The sequence below is a fragment of the Nannospalax galili genome, unplaced genomic scaffold (genome assembly GCF_000622305.1).
Source record: "Nannospalax galili isolate Female #2095 unplaced genomic scaffold, S.galili_v1.0 scaffold14, whole genome shotgun sequence".
In the NCBI taxonomy this organism is placed as follows: Eukaryota; Metazoa; Chordata; class Mammalia; order Rodentia; family Spalacidae; genus Nannospalax; species Nannospalax galili.
This window is the reverse complement of record NW_008336953.1, coordinates 5,143,493-5,161,598: the sequence shown is the minus strand read 5'-3', so window position 1 is coordinate 5,161,598 and position 18,106 is coordinate 5,143,493. Positions and strand designations below refer to the sequence as shown.

The 18,106-nt window shown below is 40.5% G+C and overlaps 1 protein-coding gene across 1 annotated transcript in view; it reads right to left on the bottom strand.

Annotated features, from left to right (window-relative positions):
* Myo3a (myosin IIIA) overlaps window positions 1-18,106 on the bottom strand; it is a 256,799-nt gene that overhangs the window by 169,343 nt on the left and 69,350 nt on the right. The window contains exons 6-8 of the mRNA XM_008831744.1: window positions 15,652-15,797; window positions 13,410-13,475; window positions 9,684-9,839 (exon numbers count right to left, since the gene is read on the bottom strand). Coding sequence (XP_008829966.1) covers window positions 9,684-9,839; window positions 13,410-13,475; window positions 15,652-15,797 — 368 coding nt within the window. The remainder of the gene's footprint in view (window positions 1-9,683; window positions 9,840-13,409; window positions 13,476-15,651; window positions 15,798-18,106) is intronic.

The following is an 18,106-nucleotide window of genomic DNA, read 5'->3' as shown; positions in this document are numbered from 1 at the left end:
GAAACATCTTAAAAGATGTTCAACATCACTAATAATCAGGGAAATGCAAATTAAAACCACTTTAAGATTTCACCTTACCCCAGTCAGACTGGCTAAGATCAAGAAAACAAATGATACCAAATGTTGGAGAGGATGTGGGGAAAGGGGAACACTCATCCACTGCTGGTGGGGCTGCAAACTGGTGCACGTACTTTTAAAACAGATCAAGAATTGCCTCAACTTGATATAACTAGAATGGGTAATGCCATCAATAAAATAATTAATGCTTTCTAAAATACCATCAGAAAATGTAACATTACAGAAATTTGACAACTAGATATAAACTTTCAGAATATATAATGTGGTCTTAATATATGATAAAATTTAAATTTTCCTATTTCTAGTAAGTACTATTAGCACTTCCCAAATCTTAAGGAATAACAGTCTTCTACTGAATGATGCTAAAATATATCAAATAAATAAATAATAAATTTTTTGATATAAGCTTTAGAGAAACACAATAGAATTTCATCCCTGAATGAATTTTTATGTGAATGTAGTCTTATATGAAAGTGCTTATGGGGGCTGGAGAAATGGCTTAGCAGTTAAGAGCACTGGCTGCTCTTGCAGAGGACCCAGGTTCGATATTTCGCACCCACATAGCAGCTAACAACCATCCGTAGCTCCTGTTTTAGGGGATCCAACGTCTTCCTCTGACCTCTGTGGGCACTGTACAACATGGATACACTTACATATATGCTGGCAATACACACATACACATGAAATAAAAATAATAAATAAAATAAAAAGAAAGTGCTCATGAGGACAGATCTTTCAGGATAAATTAGGACTCAGATCATAAATGATGATTCTGGGGCAACTTTTAGTCTATAAAGCTCTGCTTATACTGAATTAGTGTGTACATAGTTAATAACATAGATAGTAACCCATTTGGGCTGTAAAGTAAACGCCATCACTGGTTGGTTTCCCAGGTTTCTGATCTACATATCTCCATCATTTACCTCCAGGAACACTGTTAATATTCAACTAATGCACTCTGGCATTAAGGCATGCTCATGGAACAGGAGGTGAATGGTGTCTGCTGGGGTTGTACAACAATGTACTGTGATGGTCACACACATCTATATCGGGAAAATTGGTGGTGTGAAAGAGATTCATGTCCTTCCCTTTGTTCTGGTTACACACTGCCACTTAACAGCAGCACTCACTTTGCATTGTGTGTGTGAGGATTCAAGTACATCTCACAGATGGCTGATTCTTCTGTCAAACAAGGTGACTCTGTTATTCTGATGGTATAGAAGCCAGTCTGGAAGGGGCAGGAGGCTTTCTCTTATGTACTTGAAACTTGGTGGGCACAGGTAGAGGCTGGGCTGTCAGCATGGTGACCCAAAGACTACTCTTTTCATGGCAGTTCGGGTTTGGGGTCGGTGGTTCCAAGACACATGAAGTGGACCCTTAGGGGTCTAGATCCTGGGCTCCAATCAGAGCATTACTTCGGCTGTAATATGTTATTGAAGAAGCCACAGAAAATGCCAGGTTCAGGGGCAGCAACACAGACTCCAATACTGAGTCTCATACACACAAATTTGACAAGTAGTAGTAAAAAATGTGGCCATCTATAACCCAGGACACTGTCTCCCATTTTATATATAGGCTGAGCAAGAGTTATTTTAAATTACAGGTCACAGAGTAAATTATTTCCTTGCTTTAAAACTATTTACTAAACCAAAAGTTGAAAAAAGTCTCCTCTTTAATGAAAGGCAGAAAGCCCATATTCTGAAATCACATTGTATAAGGCGTAAGAATCACATATTGTGAAGTCCATGCTAAATGAGCGAAACAGGAAACAACCTCAGCTCCTTGTCTCTCAATCAATAATTCACTAAACCTCCTTTAGTAGAAATTCAGGAACAGTCCTATTCAATGAGACTGTTAGGAGCTGTCAGTGCTCAGGCATGGGTAGGCCACAGGGAGTGAAGTAAGGAGGAAGGGGGGGTGGGTCACAGGGAGTTTGGAAAAGTAAGGAGGGGGGTGGGTCACAGGGAGTTTGGAAAAGTAAGGAGGGGGGGCTGAAGAGAATCACGGTGACAGTGATCTATCAGCTAGTATTCCAATATCTGGTCATCACTGGTTGGGTAGCTGGGCAAAGGGAAGAGGAGAGGCCACACTGGCTGCTTTGTCATGACAGGAAGGGTCCGTTACTATGGATTTTCTCTGTCAGTCATAGAGAATACAACTTGCCCTGTGCTGCCTGGGCTAGGGCAGCTGAGGGGTCCCTACAGTGATTTCTTCAAGGTTGGGAATTGAGGGCAGACATGCCAGGACAATGAAAATACAGATTTGGTGCAAGAGTGTTCAAGAGGATGAATGTAATCTCAACCAATCTTCTACAATTGCCCTTCTACCATTCCCACACTTTTTTGGTTTTAGTTGTATACAGCATGCTTGTTTGCAGCACCACTTAGGAAAAGATACATCCCCACATGCAGCTCCAACAGCAGAGAAAAAAGAAGAGGGGGGCGCAGAAGAGACAGACAGATGGGCAAAAAGTACTGCAGGGAAGAACCATGGGTAAAATTCAGTTTAAAATTTTCCCATCCCTCAAAGACATCTCTAATATGACCTCTCATTTAGAAAGTAAAACCCATAAAGAAAAGAAAATAAAGTCTTATTGAAGAAATTACACCCAGAAAGAGATGACAACTACTGGTTGAATTTTAAAAAGAAATACTGGAAAAAAAATCATGACAGAGAAGCATCTGGATGTAGCATCAAACCTGGCTGAATTCACACAGAGGGGTAAGGACCTGGCTTAGCCACACAGAGTAAGAGAAAAGAACGAAGATTCAATTGGTTCTCATGAACTGGGGCACACCAGGAGGCTTGTAAGACTGATGAGGAAGAATCTCTCACTTGACAAAGCTACTGAAGAGAGAGTGCGGAGTTCTGGCCTTCAGCTACCAGAGGGCCCGAGAACCCAGGGAACAGCCTAACAGCCCCTGGATCCTGCCTCCATGTGGTGGTCCTTTTAATACAATGATGCTATACAGCAGTCCCTTCTGCATTAAGTAACTACCATCATCACGACTTTGGCTGAGCCTGATCGCTAAATATAATCACAATTGCGCTTGTTGATGGTTGTACTCATTCATTAAAAGAGTGCCAAGCATGGTCACTGGACCCTCACCTGAGTATCCAGCCACTCTTCCCAGCCAACTAGTCCAGGCTTGGAAGACAAAAGAAAAATGAGGAAGAACCCAATAGAGGGATGCTTTTGGAAGCCCTTGTCAAGAAACTCCAATGGACTCTCATATGAACATTTGAAAAATTGCCCTGTTCTGACTTTTTTCTAGTTCCCTGTCTAGAACTTGTAATGCTCATTACTCTTGCCTTTACTTTTCCTTCACATCTCCTATTCGCAATTCAAAGACTTTCTTTTCCTCCTTGAGAAAAGAGTTATGCAATTTGGGAGTCTTTTAGATAGACCCACTGAAGGGGTACTCCAGTTGCCTCACCCTGCATCCCTGTTCTGCGTGGAAGAAGCCAGAGTGGTCTGCATCCCTATTCCCTATTGACAATTTGGGTAACCTCTTCAGAGGATGGTGTGATAAGAATAGGAGGTAGGACCTGGCTAGGTAGTTAGGGTAAAAAGATTCCAAAGAAATGTAGCCAGTTTCTTGGCTAAAAGTCAAAATGTCCTTGGGCCTGTTAACAACATACTCTGTTCCAAAGGCCAAAAACACCAAAAGTATTTGGAAGCTTTTATCTAATACTTAAAAGATTTTAGGGTTATCTCTTCAGAAGGGGGAATGTTAGAGGGGAGGGAGTGGGCATGGATTTGATCAAAACACCTTATACATGTATGAAATTCTCAGTAAGTTTTTGTAAAAATTAAAAAAAAAGCTACTGAAAACCTCAAGAATTCCTCACAGAAAAAGCGAGTCCAGAAATGAGAAGAGAAAGAGTACCGTGCCTACTCCAGGGCAACATGTGTGCGAGGAAAAGGAGTGTTGGCCCAAGTGTCTTTCACCTTACCTAACTAGGCTTCACACCCAAACATTCTGTGTAGTATGTATGTGTCCTAAACAGAAGGACTGAAGAACCCAGAAAAAGGGAAAGCATAATTTAAAATCTGTGATCAGCTTTGAGTTGATCTGAATACAAAAGATGATGAAGCACTAGAAACCATGGTTATAGAAAGACTTAAACTGAGACAATGTGAAAGGAGAGTGTGATGATACAGAGATGGGGGTGAAGGAAACGTGACTGTGCTAACTTCATCCTTCACAAGGAGAAGAAACAGACGTTGCTTAGCATTGAATCAAAATGGTTCCAGCCATTTAAGCTTCAGTAAAAAAAAAATAATAATAAACCAAAACAATAACAACAAGAAAACCCTTGGGTGACTTTGGAGCCAATTCATGTCCAGGCCCAAACTCATCACAGATAGAGGGGATTTTTTCTAAAAGAAATGATAATGTTTAATGTATTGACTGTTAACCCAGGTCAGCATGTCACCTAAGTCTAGTTCCTAAGGGATATCCCTAAGGGATATTCAACTATGCTATAAATAAGATACCCATTTTAAACTCAGTTGTTGCCACAGTCTATGCCCTTAATAAAATTCTTTGAAAAAGTCCTAGGGAAAATGTGGACAAAGATTCTTTGACTAATCAGTAGCAACTTCGACTACAGTACCTCAAAGATGGGCTAAAGTTTAAGATTAAATGCCCATTTTGAATAGACCATGCAAAGTAGGTCAAAGAAGTTAAACACCAAACAAAAATCCTCCCCACCATCAGTTTTCTAATTGTTAACTTCTATTACTTGTTAAGAGAGAAGAAACTCTTAAAAGCACTGGTCTGAGGAACCTAATTTAAGTGATGGCTGGCGCTGGCCCTGGAGTGTCAGTCACTTAGCTGCAGAGGGCATGATTCAATTTCTTTAGGTTTTAGTTTTCTGTCTACAAAAGAAGAAACCACATAAAAGTTCCTTTCTGGCAGTAACAATCTAGGCTTGTATGACTATTCTTTAGAGAATTAAAAAGTGTTGGATTTAGACAGAGATCTTAATTTTTAATTCTACCTTTTATTTATGTGCATGTGTATATGTAAGTATATGCCACATGTGTGTGTGTGCCCATGGAGGCTAGAAGAGTGTGTTGGATCTTGTGGCACTGGAGTTACAGGTAGTTGTGAGCTACCTGATGTGGGTGCTGGGAACCAAGTTCAGGTCCTGTGGAAGACCAGCTGTGCTCTTAGCCACTGAGCCATCTCTCCAGCCCCTAGACAGAGATCTTCAAGCCAACTGGACTCGAACTCCAGTGCCTTTGCACAGTGGTATCTGCTGAGTGGCCTCAATAACACTTGATCTCAGTTCTCAGTTTCCTCCAGGTGTGATTCATGGATCGTGGAGGGTTTGGAAGTTCTTCGTCCTCTTTTGAAGCACTGATGCAGCATACTCTTGGAATTTCAGCATTTATATCTTTTTGGTATATATTGGCTGTTTCCTTTTCCTACTTATTCTAATTCCGTTGTCTAGTGCTGTTTAGGAGCAGAGGCACGCATAGGGCCTTCCCTGGGGAATATTTATTCAACAGCCTAATGCATCCCAAACAATTTAAGAAACAACCACACAGATATTGATATACATTGATAAGATTTCTTATGCAAACACTAGCTGCTAACTGCTCATGACAGCTTTCTAAATATTCTTCAGGTCTGAAGCTAACTAATTCTTGATCCCTTTACAGTCACCATTCACTACTAGCCTTTGTCAGTGTTAGAATTACCTTTATGTAATCTGTTGTTCCTTTTTTTGCCTTAGACTATCTACTAAATCTAATCATAGTGATGAAGTTATGCATTTTCTAGATTTGTGACATTCTTTTTTAAAAATTATTTTATTCATTTAAAAAAATTTTTATATGTACACGTGTATTGCCTGCATGTAGGTAAGTGCACCCATGTCGTGCAATGCCTGCGGAGGACAGAAGAGACTGTCGGATCCCCTGGAACTGGAGTTAGGGACAGTTGTTAGCGGCCATGTGGGTGCTGGGATTCAAACCTGGGTCTTCTGCATGAACAACCAGTGTTCTTAACTATTGAGCCATCTCTCCAGCCCTGACAAATTCTTATATGAATAAAATAAACTCTAGGTTATCTGGTTCTCAAAGCTTTTGTCTCTTATGCTCATGCACCAACTCTGGAGCTTATAGTCACCTCCTGGCCTTTTCCACATTGGTCCCTGAGCGGCGGCGAGTGGGTGAGGTTTAATATAGGAGTCTCACTGCTGGGGGAGGGAGAGCAGATATTCTTTAAGGGAGCAACTCTAGAAAGGCTGACTGGACTCCAGTGGCTGAACTTGCACTGAAGGACATCTGGGTACAAATGCTTGGATAGGCCTTAACATATATGACAGAATGCATGAAATCCAGTGGGGCAGGATGGAGGGTACGGATGGGGGAGGGGATCTAAATTTGTTTAAAATCTAGTATATGAAATGCACAAAACTCAATAAAATATCTTAAAACAACAACAATGAAAAGCTTTGTTCTCTTGTCTTCACCAATCTGAGATACCAGTAGATTATACCTCATTTTTGAAGCCATTAGAATTAATGCACACTGAGCTCAGTGAAGAGAAAAATGCTCTTCTCCGGGTTCCTAGTTTGGCTCTTGTGAAACTTACTAGACAAAGGAGAAGCCACTCTGGTGGCTGAAGCCAGGGCCTCTGATTCAAGTGCCTATAATGAACTTCTGCAATGTTTTCACCCATGATGATTTGCAGAGACGGTAGAAGGGCAACTAAGACAAATACAGATGATAGATGAACATCATGGAGACTAAGTCTCCCTGCCTCCAAAAATTTACAGTTTAAACTCAGGAAGAAAGTTAATGAGAAATAGACCATATTGTTAACAAGAAAAGTACATGCAAAATTATTGCTGTGGTCTGCCTCAGGATAGCCACTATTTACTTTTAGAACCAGTGAAAATCTGTTGCCTGGCAGGATACAGGCTTGTGAGCTGGAACAGGCTGCTCCCTCGTGCTGTGAAGAACACAGGTGAGACCCCTGAGTTCCAGAGCCCTCTGGTCTCTGCAGTACTCAAATCCCATTTGGGGGCTTATGAGCTTGATTAAGTGTATGGCTTTCTGTGCACATCTTGAACTCTTCATTTTGTACAAGGCCTTCTTTCCTCTATTGGTGTCTACTTTGTGGCAACTCTATTTTCACAGGATCAAGCCAGTTTATTTCTTGTAGTGCTAGTCAAAGTTTTCCTAGCTCTGCTAGAAAAAAAGTATTCTGCTTCTTTTTAGCTTCAACTTTATGATATTGAAACGTCCTACTTTGTATAATAGCTTTTCACATGCTTGGCTTTTCTCTTTACTAAAATAGAAGCCCCCTGGTAGACTCTGCACAGGTTTCAACTGTCAGATCTCCACATAAAACCTTTATCCAGAGCTTTACACAATGGCTTCAGTGAATACTGAGACAATCGGGATGTCATCTTAACCCATGATTTCAATGGCGGCAAAGATGATCCTACACTTGGCATTGGTTTGAGTAGCAGCTCAAAGAAACTGAGCCTTGCTTTTGACTGAAAATGGAAAGACTAGAATTATGTCAAAATAATCCCTACTTTTTTTGGTTGTCATGATGGATGAAGGGTGGTGTCTTTATGAAGAAAGGAAAAGGATGTAATCTGGGGTTGGGTAGCATAAATTCAAGTGTGAAGTTTCCTTAAGACTTTTATGTGAAGATAGGAACTGAAAGAATGCTGTCATAAGAACTACAGGAGGAGTGCCTTAGTCTTGTGATAGGAAGGGGTAAGTGTCCTAAAGGGCAAACACTCCCCACTACGACAGCTAAAGAAGCATTATCTTGCCTAGAAAATGGAACACAAAATGGAATTGTACATTACGCTGCATTGAAAGAAGGCTTTTTATTTCCTATTGATTTTTCTGCTTTGTTCACTTACTGTTCTGTTTTGTAAAATTAAAATCCCATTTGCATCACTTTACACTGCATAACATCCTCACCTAATAAAGAAGTGACAGCTTGAGCCAGAAACTTTAACACTAGATGGTTGGACAATTTTTCAGTTCATCTTCATTTGTTAATCCTCTGAGGAATTTCTGAGAGTTTGCCTTGTGTTCTTCCCTCAACTATACAACTATAGCTATAACTATATATATATGATCAGTCAAGAGGGACAATTGACATAGTGCTACAAATACACATAGTGTGTTGGGTCTAAGAAACAATTAAGATCTTGGACATATTCCTGTTTGTTTCTGTGAAATTATATGCAAAATAATTTATACGCATCAACATTAATGACCACCAGCACACTAAGGGGATAAAGTGAAATACTGAAGTTATGTGATTATTGCATAAATATGACACAATAAAAAATAATGTAAATTATAAACATCACAAGGGAATATTTTAATGTCAAAATTGCTATCATTTAGTAGATACAGAGCTACAGTCTCCTAAGGAATATAAACCATACTTTGATAATATTTTTATATGAAGTTTCAAATTTTATAAAAGGAAAGATTTTAGGAACCAGTTTAAATATTTAAATAGATATCCATCCACTGGCGGCCAGAACATCCTTCTATATGGGGAGAATTTCCAAAGCGGATGGGAGGTGGGACTGCCTCTCCCTGGACACTGTAGGTGAGGGGGATGGAGTGATTTTCACCATATGCTTCCCCTAGAGCACCACCTGAGGCCAAGGCATGAAGAATCTGATGACCAAATATGAAATTCAGAGTTTCCAAGGAGTGATCCAAGCTCCAATCAGTTTGCAAGTATGGTACAGCGTTCAGGAGCCCAGTGTGCTGCAGTCAACATTGGGGGCAGGTGAGTGGGCCTCAGAGGGTGAGCAGTTCTAGAGGGAGAAGATTAGGCAGTGCTGCTTTCTTTCCTTCATGCCTAAGCCAATCCTTCACCTTCTTTTCCATTCTTTGAGCTGCCCATAGTTTTCACTAAGCTGCTTTCCTTTTTAGTTGGCTTGTATTATTTTGGGTCAAAAATACTGAGAGTATATGCCAATTACAAATGACTTTTATGTAGGTCCACAAATGAAGTGATTGAGTACGTTTAAATATTATATTTAAAAGTAAAACGTTATAATATTATTATGAAAATTTTCCTGATTTGTATGCATTCTAACATTGCTAAATTTAACTTCTGTGAAAAATAAACACTGTTTGGGGAGTCTGTCACAGAAGTGACCATTCACACGTACATTTTGCTTCCTCAGAATAGATGAATAACTATGAGTGATTTGCTATATTCAGGCACTGGCCTACAATAGAAAACTCCTGCAACCATTCCACAGTATCTCCCAACATCCCCCTTCCCAGCAAAGATGCCTTACTTTGTAGACCAGGAAATAAAGGAAAATAAATAGCAACCTATGTACCGATACCATCCATCGGTTATAATTTATAATTTTTGTTCTGATGAACTTATTTTAAGATGCTGCCAGCAATTCCAGCAATGCGGGGAATGGGGCAGGAGCTCAGCATGTACATTCACTTCCCGTACCAACATCCATGGCATTGAAATCAAGCTCTGAACTTCAGAGTTCCTTCACCTCAGCAACTATTGAATTATAAAACTGGACATACTCTTCGGTCTTTGAAACTTGAGTTATCATTTCATTACCTGGCCTTTTCCGTGCTTCCCATGCACTGATGAATGTCAATGAATTCCATTAGCTGTTTCTGTAGCATCACATCTTTGCCCTCGATCTGAGTAATGAATTTATGTTGTAACAGATCTGACACCGTTGGACGCTTTTCATAGTCTTTGGTCAAACATCTGCACTGGCCGAAAGGAATGCACAATTGTTAGATAATTTAGAGCTTTGAAATTATTATCTGTAATTTCAAAAACTACTCAGAGTTGATGCTTCTCACAAATATTCATTCCACGCACATCTCGGATATATGAAACTGCAAATGGCCGGTGTTTGTGGAAGTGTCTGCCTCTGTGAGTGACCATGCGGCAGTAAACTACCTTTCAGCCAATTACGCTTTTTTTCGTCTTCCACCAAGCATTGCTGCATCCTGATAATTAAACTCTGTGTCCCCTGCAAAGTCTCCTTTCCAAGTCAGTAAATATCGAAGACCTTAATGCTTAGGTAACTAAAATGAACACAAGCTTTTCAGCCCTCTTTCACAGTGCTTTTAAAGACTTTTTGATCAATCTATTTCTTTCTGGTGATAAAACTGCTAACCCATGGGACGGTTAATCTGCTGAAGAGGTTTAGTTAGATTCCATGTCCCCTGGGGTCATGTGATGGATGTGCTGATGAATATTGCACATGTGGACATGATCTACCACAGCTTGTTCATGGGGTAAGGTAAGTGAAAGCGTGTGGCTGGTGAGGGTGACGGGAAGAACACTGAGCAAGTTAAGGGTATTTATTCAGCCAGAACTTCTGGATTTGACAAGTTCTTAGTGGTTACTAGGGACAAAAATCCCAAGATTGAGTGGTGGAGGAGATAGGACTTTGTAAAGAAGAATTTTTCATGTGAGTTCTCAAGGTGGAAGGGACTACACTGGGAGGCATGAAACTTCTTATGAGGGTTATTTATGTTCTGATTGAATGTCTCCTCAGTGCACATGGTTAAGGAGGACTTAAGCTCTGGATACATGTTCGAACCATATAATTCTCTTTTTTTCAAGTGTAGGCTATATGTATGTATGCACATGTGTGTATGTGTGTGTGTGCGCGCACGCACTTGTGCATTCTCATATGGAGATCAGAAGTTGATATTTGGTGTTGTCCTCTATCGTTGTCCACATGTTTTGTGAGACAAGATCTCTTGCTGAACCTGGAACTCACCAGCTGAGCCTGGAACCCACTAACTGGCTAGTGAATCCCTGGAATCCTCCTGTCTCCACCTCCTAGTGCTGGGAATGCAAACATGTGCCGACATATCAGGCTTTTTATGAGAATCCTGGGGCTCCAAACTCAGGTTTCCATGTTTATTATGTAGCAAGCACTTTACCCACAAAGGCTTCTTTCCAACCCCAAGAGCTACAGAACTTTCTAAGTCCCATTTGACCCTGAAATATAGAAACTCTTTAATTAAGAAACAAATTGACTGTCATTTGGGGATATTAAAATATTAAAAAAAACAAAAAAAAAAAACAAAACAAAAAAAAGCTGGGCCTGATGGTCCGGGCCTGTAATCTCAGAAATTCAAGGCCAGATTGAGTGAGTTCAAGGCCAGCCCAAGTAATTTAGGGAGTGTCTCAAAATAAAAATAATACAAAAAGTGCTGGGGAATGTAGTTCAGCGGTAGAGCACCTTCCTAGCATATGTGAGGCCCTGACTTCAATCCCTACCATCTCAAAACAAGGAAGAAAGGAGGAAGAGGAGGAGAAACAGGAGGAGATAGAGAGAGCAGCCGCTGCCATCCAAACCTCTTAAGCAGTATCATTGTTAGGGAATCACCACATTCAGAACAGGGACTGGAGACTGAATGATAATTGCAAGCTTCATTTCTGCTGGCTGGGACTCAGGGAGAGTAACACCTCCAAAGTGAGCCCTGAACCACAGCTACTCCAAACATTTATAGCCAGTCCAGAGTCATTTCTAACATTTTCTGCTATTGGTGAGTTTGAATTCCTGCCTATGTGACTGTGGGCCATGTGCAGGGGTCTCTAGCTTATGTGGAGGGGGGTATGCACTGGAATCACTAGCCTACATGACAGTAGAGTGTGAGTGGGAAGTTTGAGGGGTAAGCATGTTGCAGTAGCGAAAGGGAGGGTTACACTAGGGGAGTCTTTTCCTCATTATGGTTTCATTTCACACTCAGTTGGGATTTCCTGTCTCACCATTGATGATCAGCATTGTTGATCCTCATAGGATAATAATCCAACAATTTATTTTATTAGGCTTAACTAAAAAGTTTCCCTAGGGGTGCTAAAATATGAAATGAGGATGGCGATGTCTGAAAACAAGGACACGTGTCCTGCAGTTTCATTTAGTTTAATGAAATGAAGGAATTTCTTCCACGTGCAGCATCCTTGCATATGTGCTAAAAATTGCACACAAAATCGTTTATTACATCATCAAATAGCAAATGTGTACCTGGCACTCCGCTAGACATTAGAGTGGTGGTAAGAGGAAAGGTGTGCATAGTGCTCCAGAGTTACTTGTCTGGTTAGACAAAAAGACATCAGAAGAGGCGAGCTCAATGAAGTGGAAAGTGTTACCAGTGGAAGAGGAACAGAAGACGAGCACACAGGGTAGAGTGTTGAATTCCAGGGGAGCCTGGGGGTGTTTCTTGGGAAGAAATGGAGAAACTAATCCAATAAACTAAGATACACTGTTGCATGGAGGGTTCTTGTGGACAGGTAGACACACTGGGGCATCCTTAGCATTACTGTGATTCTCCCCGAGACTTGAGCAATAAGACGGTGTGCCTAGCACATGCTTATAATCCGTGGTCATGGAAACTTAAAAAATTATCAATCCATATCAAATTTCTACAAACTCTTAAAGCTAAATCTCTTGCCTTTAGAAAATTCATGGATATTCTTGATAAGAACCCCAGTGACAGTAATGTTCTTCTGGCTGTGTTTGCAGAATGGGTTGGCACATGAGATCAACATGGACCCTCCCTCCTATTAACAATCAGCAGTCATGCCTTACCTTCTTCGTTTAAGGCAAAGATAGTAAAAATTGTGAAAAAGTTCTACAGATGCTGATTCATTTCTAATTAACTGTGTGGAGGCAGATCACGTGCATTAAATAGCTGTCAAATTAAAAATGTTCTCTGAGAGTCAGGTACAGTGGCACACACTTCTAATCTGTGGGAGGCAGAGGCAGGCAGATCTCTGTGAGATCAAGGCCGGAGGGGTCTACATGGTGAATTCCAAGCCAGCTGGGGCTACAGGGAGACCCCATCTCAAAAAATCAAAAAAAAAGTTCTTTGAATTTCAAATGCATACATTTTTTACAAACCTGATCTTCTGATTCACTGAATGCAATGAAATACCTACGACTGTATTGAGAGTCTATGAAGCAGAGCAATGAAGGGTTAGGTAAGTGACTGCACAGGTGAGGGCAGGCTGCAAAGGCAGCTACAGACAGGCATGTCCAGTGACAATACAGGATCCACGAAAGGCCAAGGTTTCCAGAAGTGTAGTCACAGGCATGTGAATAAACGTGACTCAGAGGTCATTATGTAAGCAGTAATAAATTCATGGAACCCTCAGCAGCTACTACAGATGCCTCCTTTGAAGTAAATAATGGAGACCTGAACTGCTTAACAGATAAGTTGGAAGAGAAGTTGGGTGCCTGTGGCCTGTGTAAGAGGCACCATTCTGTGATAGCAGTATACTGTTGCTTTATGTAAGCCTACTGATACTCACTTGCTAATGAAGTCATTGAACTCTGCTGACCATAGCTCAGGCTGCCTTAGTTTGGGGGACGGATTCCTAGAGAAATTAAGAATCAAAGTCAGATGGTGTACATTGATCAGATGGTGAAATATGAGAAGCACAGTCAATAGACTAAAGTATTAATGCATCCCAGGTTCCACCAGTATCATCAAAGATTGCCATCATTTTCCAATTCAAAGAGAGATAATTATCAATCATTCTTCATAGAAAACGACAACTTCTTAGATTCTCTGAAAGCATTTAATGCATAGCTCAATTTTCCCAACTGTTATTACTTTTTCCTTAAAGAATCTTCTGGCTATTGCCTGACAACCCTGAGGACTTTTTCTGAGTCCTACAGAAGTCTCTTAGGAACAACCATGGTGCAGAGGGACCCTGGAACAGGGAGCATGTTGCATCTAGAGGGGTGAAATGCCTTCAGGAGCTGTTCTTTTGTTACTAAAAACACAGCAGGAAATGTGATGTGTTACAAGAGCAAGAGATTGGAAAATATCGTTAATGCCAAGGCTGAATGCCACTTAAAAGATTTGTTATTAATTCTTTTTATTTTTTATGCTGGACAAATCTTTTATTTTTTGACACATCTGTGCCTACCAGGGACCATCACCCGACAGTGAGGCTGATGTGACTCTGTAATCAACCCACATTGATCAGCCATGATGGCTAAATTTGCTGAAGTGCCGCTTTGTGTTAATTTTCACAGCTCTTTGTTTTCATTAGTCGGGTGGAAATACTTTGTCTTCAGTCTTGCATCTTGCCTTAAACAGCTTATAATGAAATTAATGCACAGTTTGTACAGGCTCATTAAAGAAAAGTGCAGCTGCACATCTCCCAAGATCAGGCCTGAGCTTGTTTCACAGGCCTGAGGACTATTTGAGGATTGCTGATTTGCACATTTTAAAAGGCACTTCTCTTAACCAACATTTTTATTTTGTTTCTTGTCCTCCTGGAAATTTCCTTTGATGAAATTCACTGGCTTGCTTTGAGTTTAGCAAAGTATTGACAGTTTCACAACACTCAGAACTGGGTAGCTTTTCAGATTCTCCTTTCCACATATTTCTGCAGTCAGTAGTCTCAGAAGTTGGAGATATACTAGTGGTAGAAATAATACAACATTAACTAGCATGATGCACCTAACAGAAGACTCAGCACCCTGGGCATTACCAAGGCACTGTAGACCGGGGTCCTCACCCTTCCTTACTGCATCATTATCACCGAGAATTATAATATGAGGTTCGATACGACAGCCTGCACCATGACTGAAGAGGCTTAGGAGTGCACAGCTTACACACTGAGTGATGACAGGAGTTAGGAAAAACAGATTTATCCATTTTTCCTCAGATTTAATGAAATACTTTTAAGCTGGTATGCAGAGGCTTTCCTCTCCTAGAACCTAATTTCCCCACTTACCAAATAAGCAGCATAATTAATAAGGCTGGAGACAAAACTGGACATTGTTATATAAAGAATGATGTATTATAATTCAGAGCCCACACACAAAAAATTCCAACGTAATAAAAAATAATTGCTTTGGTACTAGAAAATTTTAATTACACATGGACTATTTCAAATGGGTCCATTTGAGAATGAATATAACATGGTGGTGTCATTTCTTTAAGATTAGGACACCTACCCACCCCCACCTTGGGCCATGACTATATATGCTGAAATCACCAAATTGGATTAACAGAGTGTATAGTTACAGACTGTCATATACCACTTCACCACTCTGCCCTAGATCCCTAGAGGTACAAGTCATATGTGCACCTTCCTTATTCAGGGATCAGGCAGTATCCTTAAGGTATTTAAAAAACACTCCTATAATTAAGTTGGGAAATTTTTTTCCTATTGTTTTTTTGAGACACCTACAGCTTACAAACACATATATGAAATAGTATTAAAATAGTAGAGAAATTAGCTAAGTGTGGTGGTACCAGCTGCCAGGCAAATGCTAAAGAGAACAAGGCAGAATGACCAGTTAGAGGCCAGCCCGGGCTGTGCCTCTAAGGTGGGCATGACAGTGCACATCTGCAATTCCAGTCAAGGTCATCCTCTGCTACATAAGTGAGTTCTAAGACAACATAGAGGTTATATGAGACTATGCCATAAAACAACTTGTTAGACTATATCTGTGTATCTCCATGATGAGAAAACAGTGCCTAGAGGAAGGAAAAAGGGATGCAGATCTTGGACTCGGTGTTGGTTGCCTGACCTTGGTATTTTGAAGAGTGCTCTCATGGGATGCAGCTCGGCTAGAGGAGGGTCTCCATCACCCAGCTCAATGGCGGTGATACCCAGGGACCATGTGTCACATCTAGCATCATAAGTGGTATCTAATTGCTGTTCACATGCAATCACCTAGAAGATAACAAAAAGGCGCAGCTTCAAGCATATAGCAAACCTTCGGAGAAAAGCCTGTGTTTACCCTTGTGAGGTTTGGTAGCTATAATAAAGATGAAAGCAGTACTATTTCTCTTCTGCGCACAGAAAATACAATAGTAGGTTCATAAATGTGTAAGGAAAGGACCTATGAAAAGGAATAGTTTAGAAAACTGCACCTCAGAAAGAAATAGTGCCCTAAGGGGAATGGGGTCGAGGGGAGCTAATGAGCATGCGGTAGTATTCGCAGGACAGGAGCCACGAAGGGGAGGCAGTCACCAGGCAGATGAAGAATACATCCGTAGAGAACAACTGAAAGGAAAGGAATCAAGAAAAATAAACCTGAGGGCAACCTAGTTAAATAGCCTTGATCTTTACTGGCAATTAAAATACAAAAAGCACCCAGGGGAGGAGTAAGGAAAGTTTAGAAGAATGCAAAATGCAAAATTAGGCCATTAATAACAAGAAAAAGTCAACTGAACAAAAATGAACACTGATGGGAAGATACCAATGGATTACTTGAGCCACATTAAAATTTTAAATTGCAACCAAGTTTAAAACACGTGACTAATCAAATGTGACTGAGAGTCAAACAGAAAAGGGGAAGAAGTTGTTTTCACAAGATGGTGATGCAGTACACAGAAAAAGTACCATAGCTATTTCCTTTATAACGTTTCTAAATGCGTAAATACAAATGCAGAAGCTATAAAAGGCAACTGTTGGAATTAGTCATCGCAGAAGGAAATTCAGTTTTATGTTTTGAAGACCACTTTTTTAAACATTTGTTTTTTTGTGCAAGGGTGAGTGTGTGTTTGTCTGTGTGCCACCATGCACATGTAGGTCTCAGTTCTCTCCTTCCACCATGTGGGATCTAGAGACTGAACTCAGGCCCCCAGGCATGGGGACAAGCATTTCCACCTTCTGAGCTATCTTACCAGTCTTTGAAAAATATTATTCACATTTTAAAAATTTTGAGTTCCGTCAGTGTCAACTCATAAAATAAATAATAATTAAGCTGGGCGTGGTAGTGCACGCCTGTAGTCCCAGCACTTGGGAGGCAGAGGCAAGCAGATCTCTATGAGTTCAAGACCAGCCTGGTCTACATAGTGAGTTCTGGGACATCTGGGGCTACAGGGAGACCCTGTCTCAAAAAGACAAAAAAATAATAATTTGGGGGTGACTCCACCTCAAAGTCCCACCATTTAGCTACAGTAAGATAGAATGGCAGGTAAGTGGAAGAAATGCTGGAACATTTCTCAGCTGGTGACTTCAGTACACACTGAAAACCCTGTGTAAGATCAGAGTTTGGCTGACAACTTTCACACTTGCCAATTCAAGAAGGGCTACCCCTTCAGGACAGACCTGACACTGCGAGCTGTGTTTATCTAAATATAAACATATCAGTGTGACCATAAAAGAATACATAGATGATTGATTGATTGATTGACTGATTGATAGATAGATGATCTATCAATGGATGGAGGAGAGACAGATAACCGATATTCTAGCCACCCATTGGCCTTCAAAAATTGATGTGCTTATGCCCTTCTTTGTTTATTGCCTGAGAACTTGATCCCAGTCCAGAACACAGCCGTGTTATTTGATCTCCCTGTCTTGTCCCTGTCCTGTCTCCTTGCCTTGAGACTGTGCTGTTTCAGAAGTGTGCTTCCTTTCTTTTTCAGTCACATGGATACATTTCTATTTTGATATTCTGAAGTCCCAGGAGTTTCAGGTTTTACTTTAAAATTCATATGGCCAATATTAATGCAATGTTATTCATAAATAGTAAAAAAGAGGAAATCCAGTGTTTCTTAACTGATGAATAGACATGCATAAATAGGGTATATACATTCAGTGAAATATCATTTAGCCACAGAAAGAGTAATGATAAATGCTACAACCTGGATGAACCTTGCAAGTAATAAACTAAGAGAAAGAAGGGAGGCAGAGGGGAAACATTTCATTTAAATGAATTGTTCAGGTTAATTTGTACTTTCTTTTTCTGGGGGGGGTCAAATGTTAAAAGCATAGCCTTGATTTATTCAGTTTACTGTGAGCTCTTAGTAGGAACCTAGAATACAGATGGCAAATATATTGTTTTGTCTCCCCAAGTAAGGTGTTGATGGAGGGAGCTATGTGTCTTGTTCTAGGTACTTCATGTTTCCCATCGTAAATGTGACAGGATTTGACTTAATAGTGAAGGTGGAGCATCTTAGGCTATCTTAGCCTAAGTTAGACTTGGGCAAATTTTACTGAGCATGGATTGATCAGGTATTGCTTTTTTAATA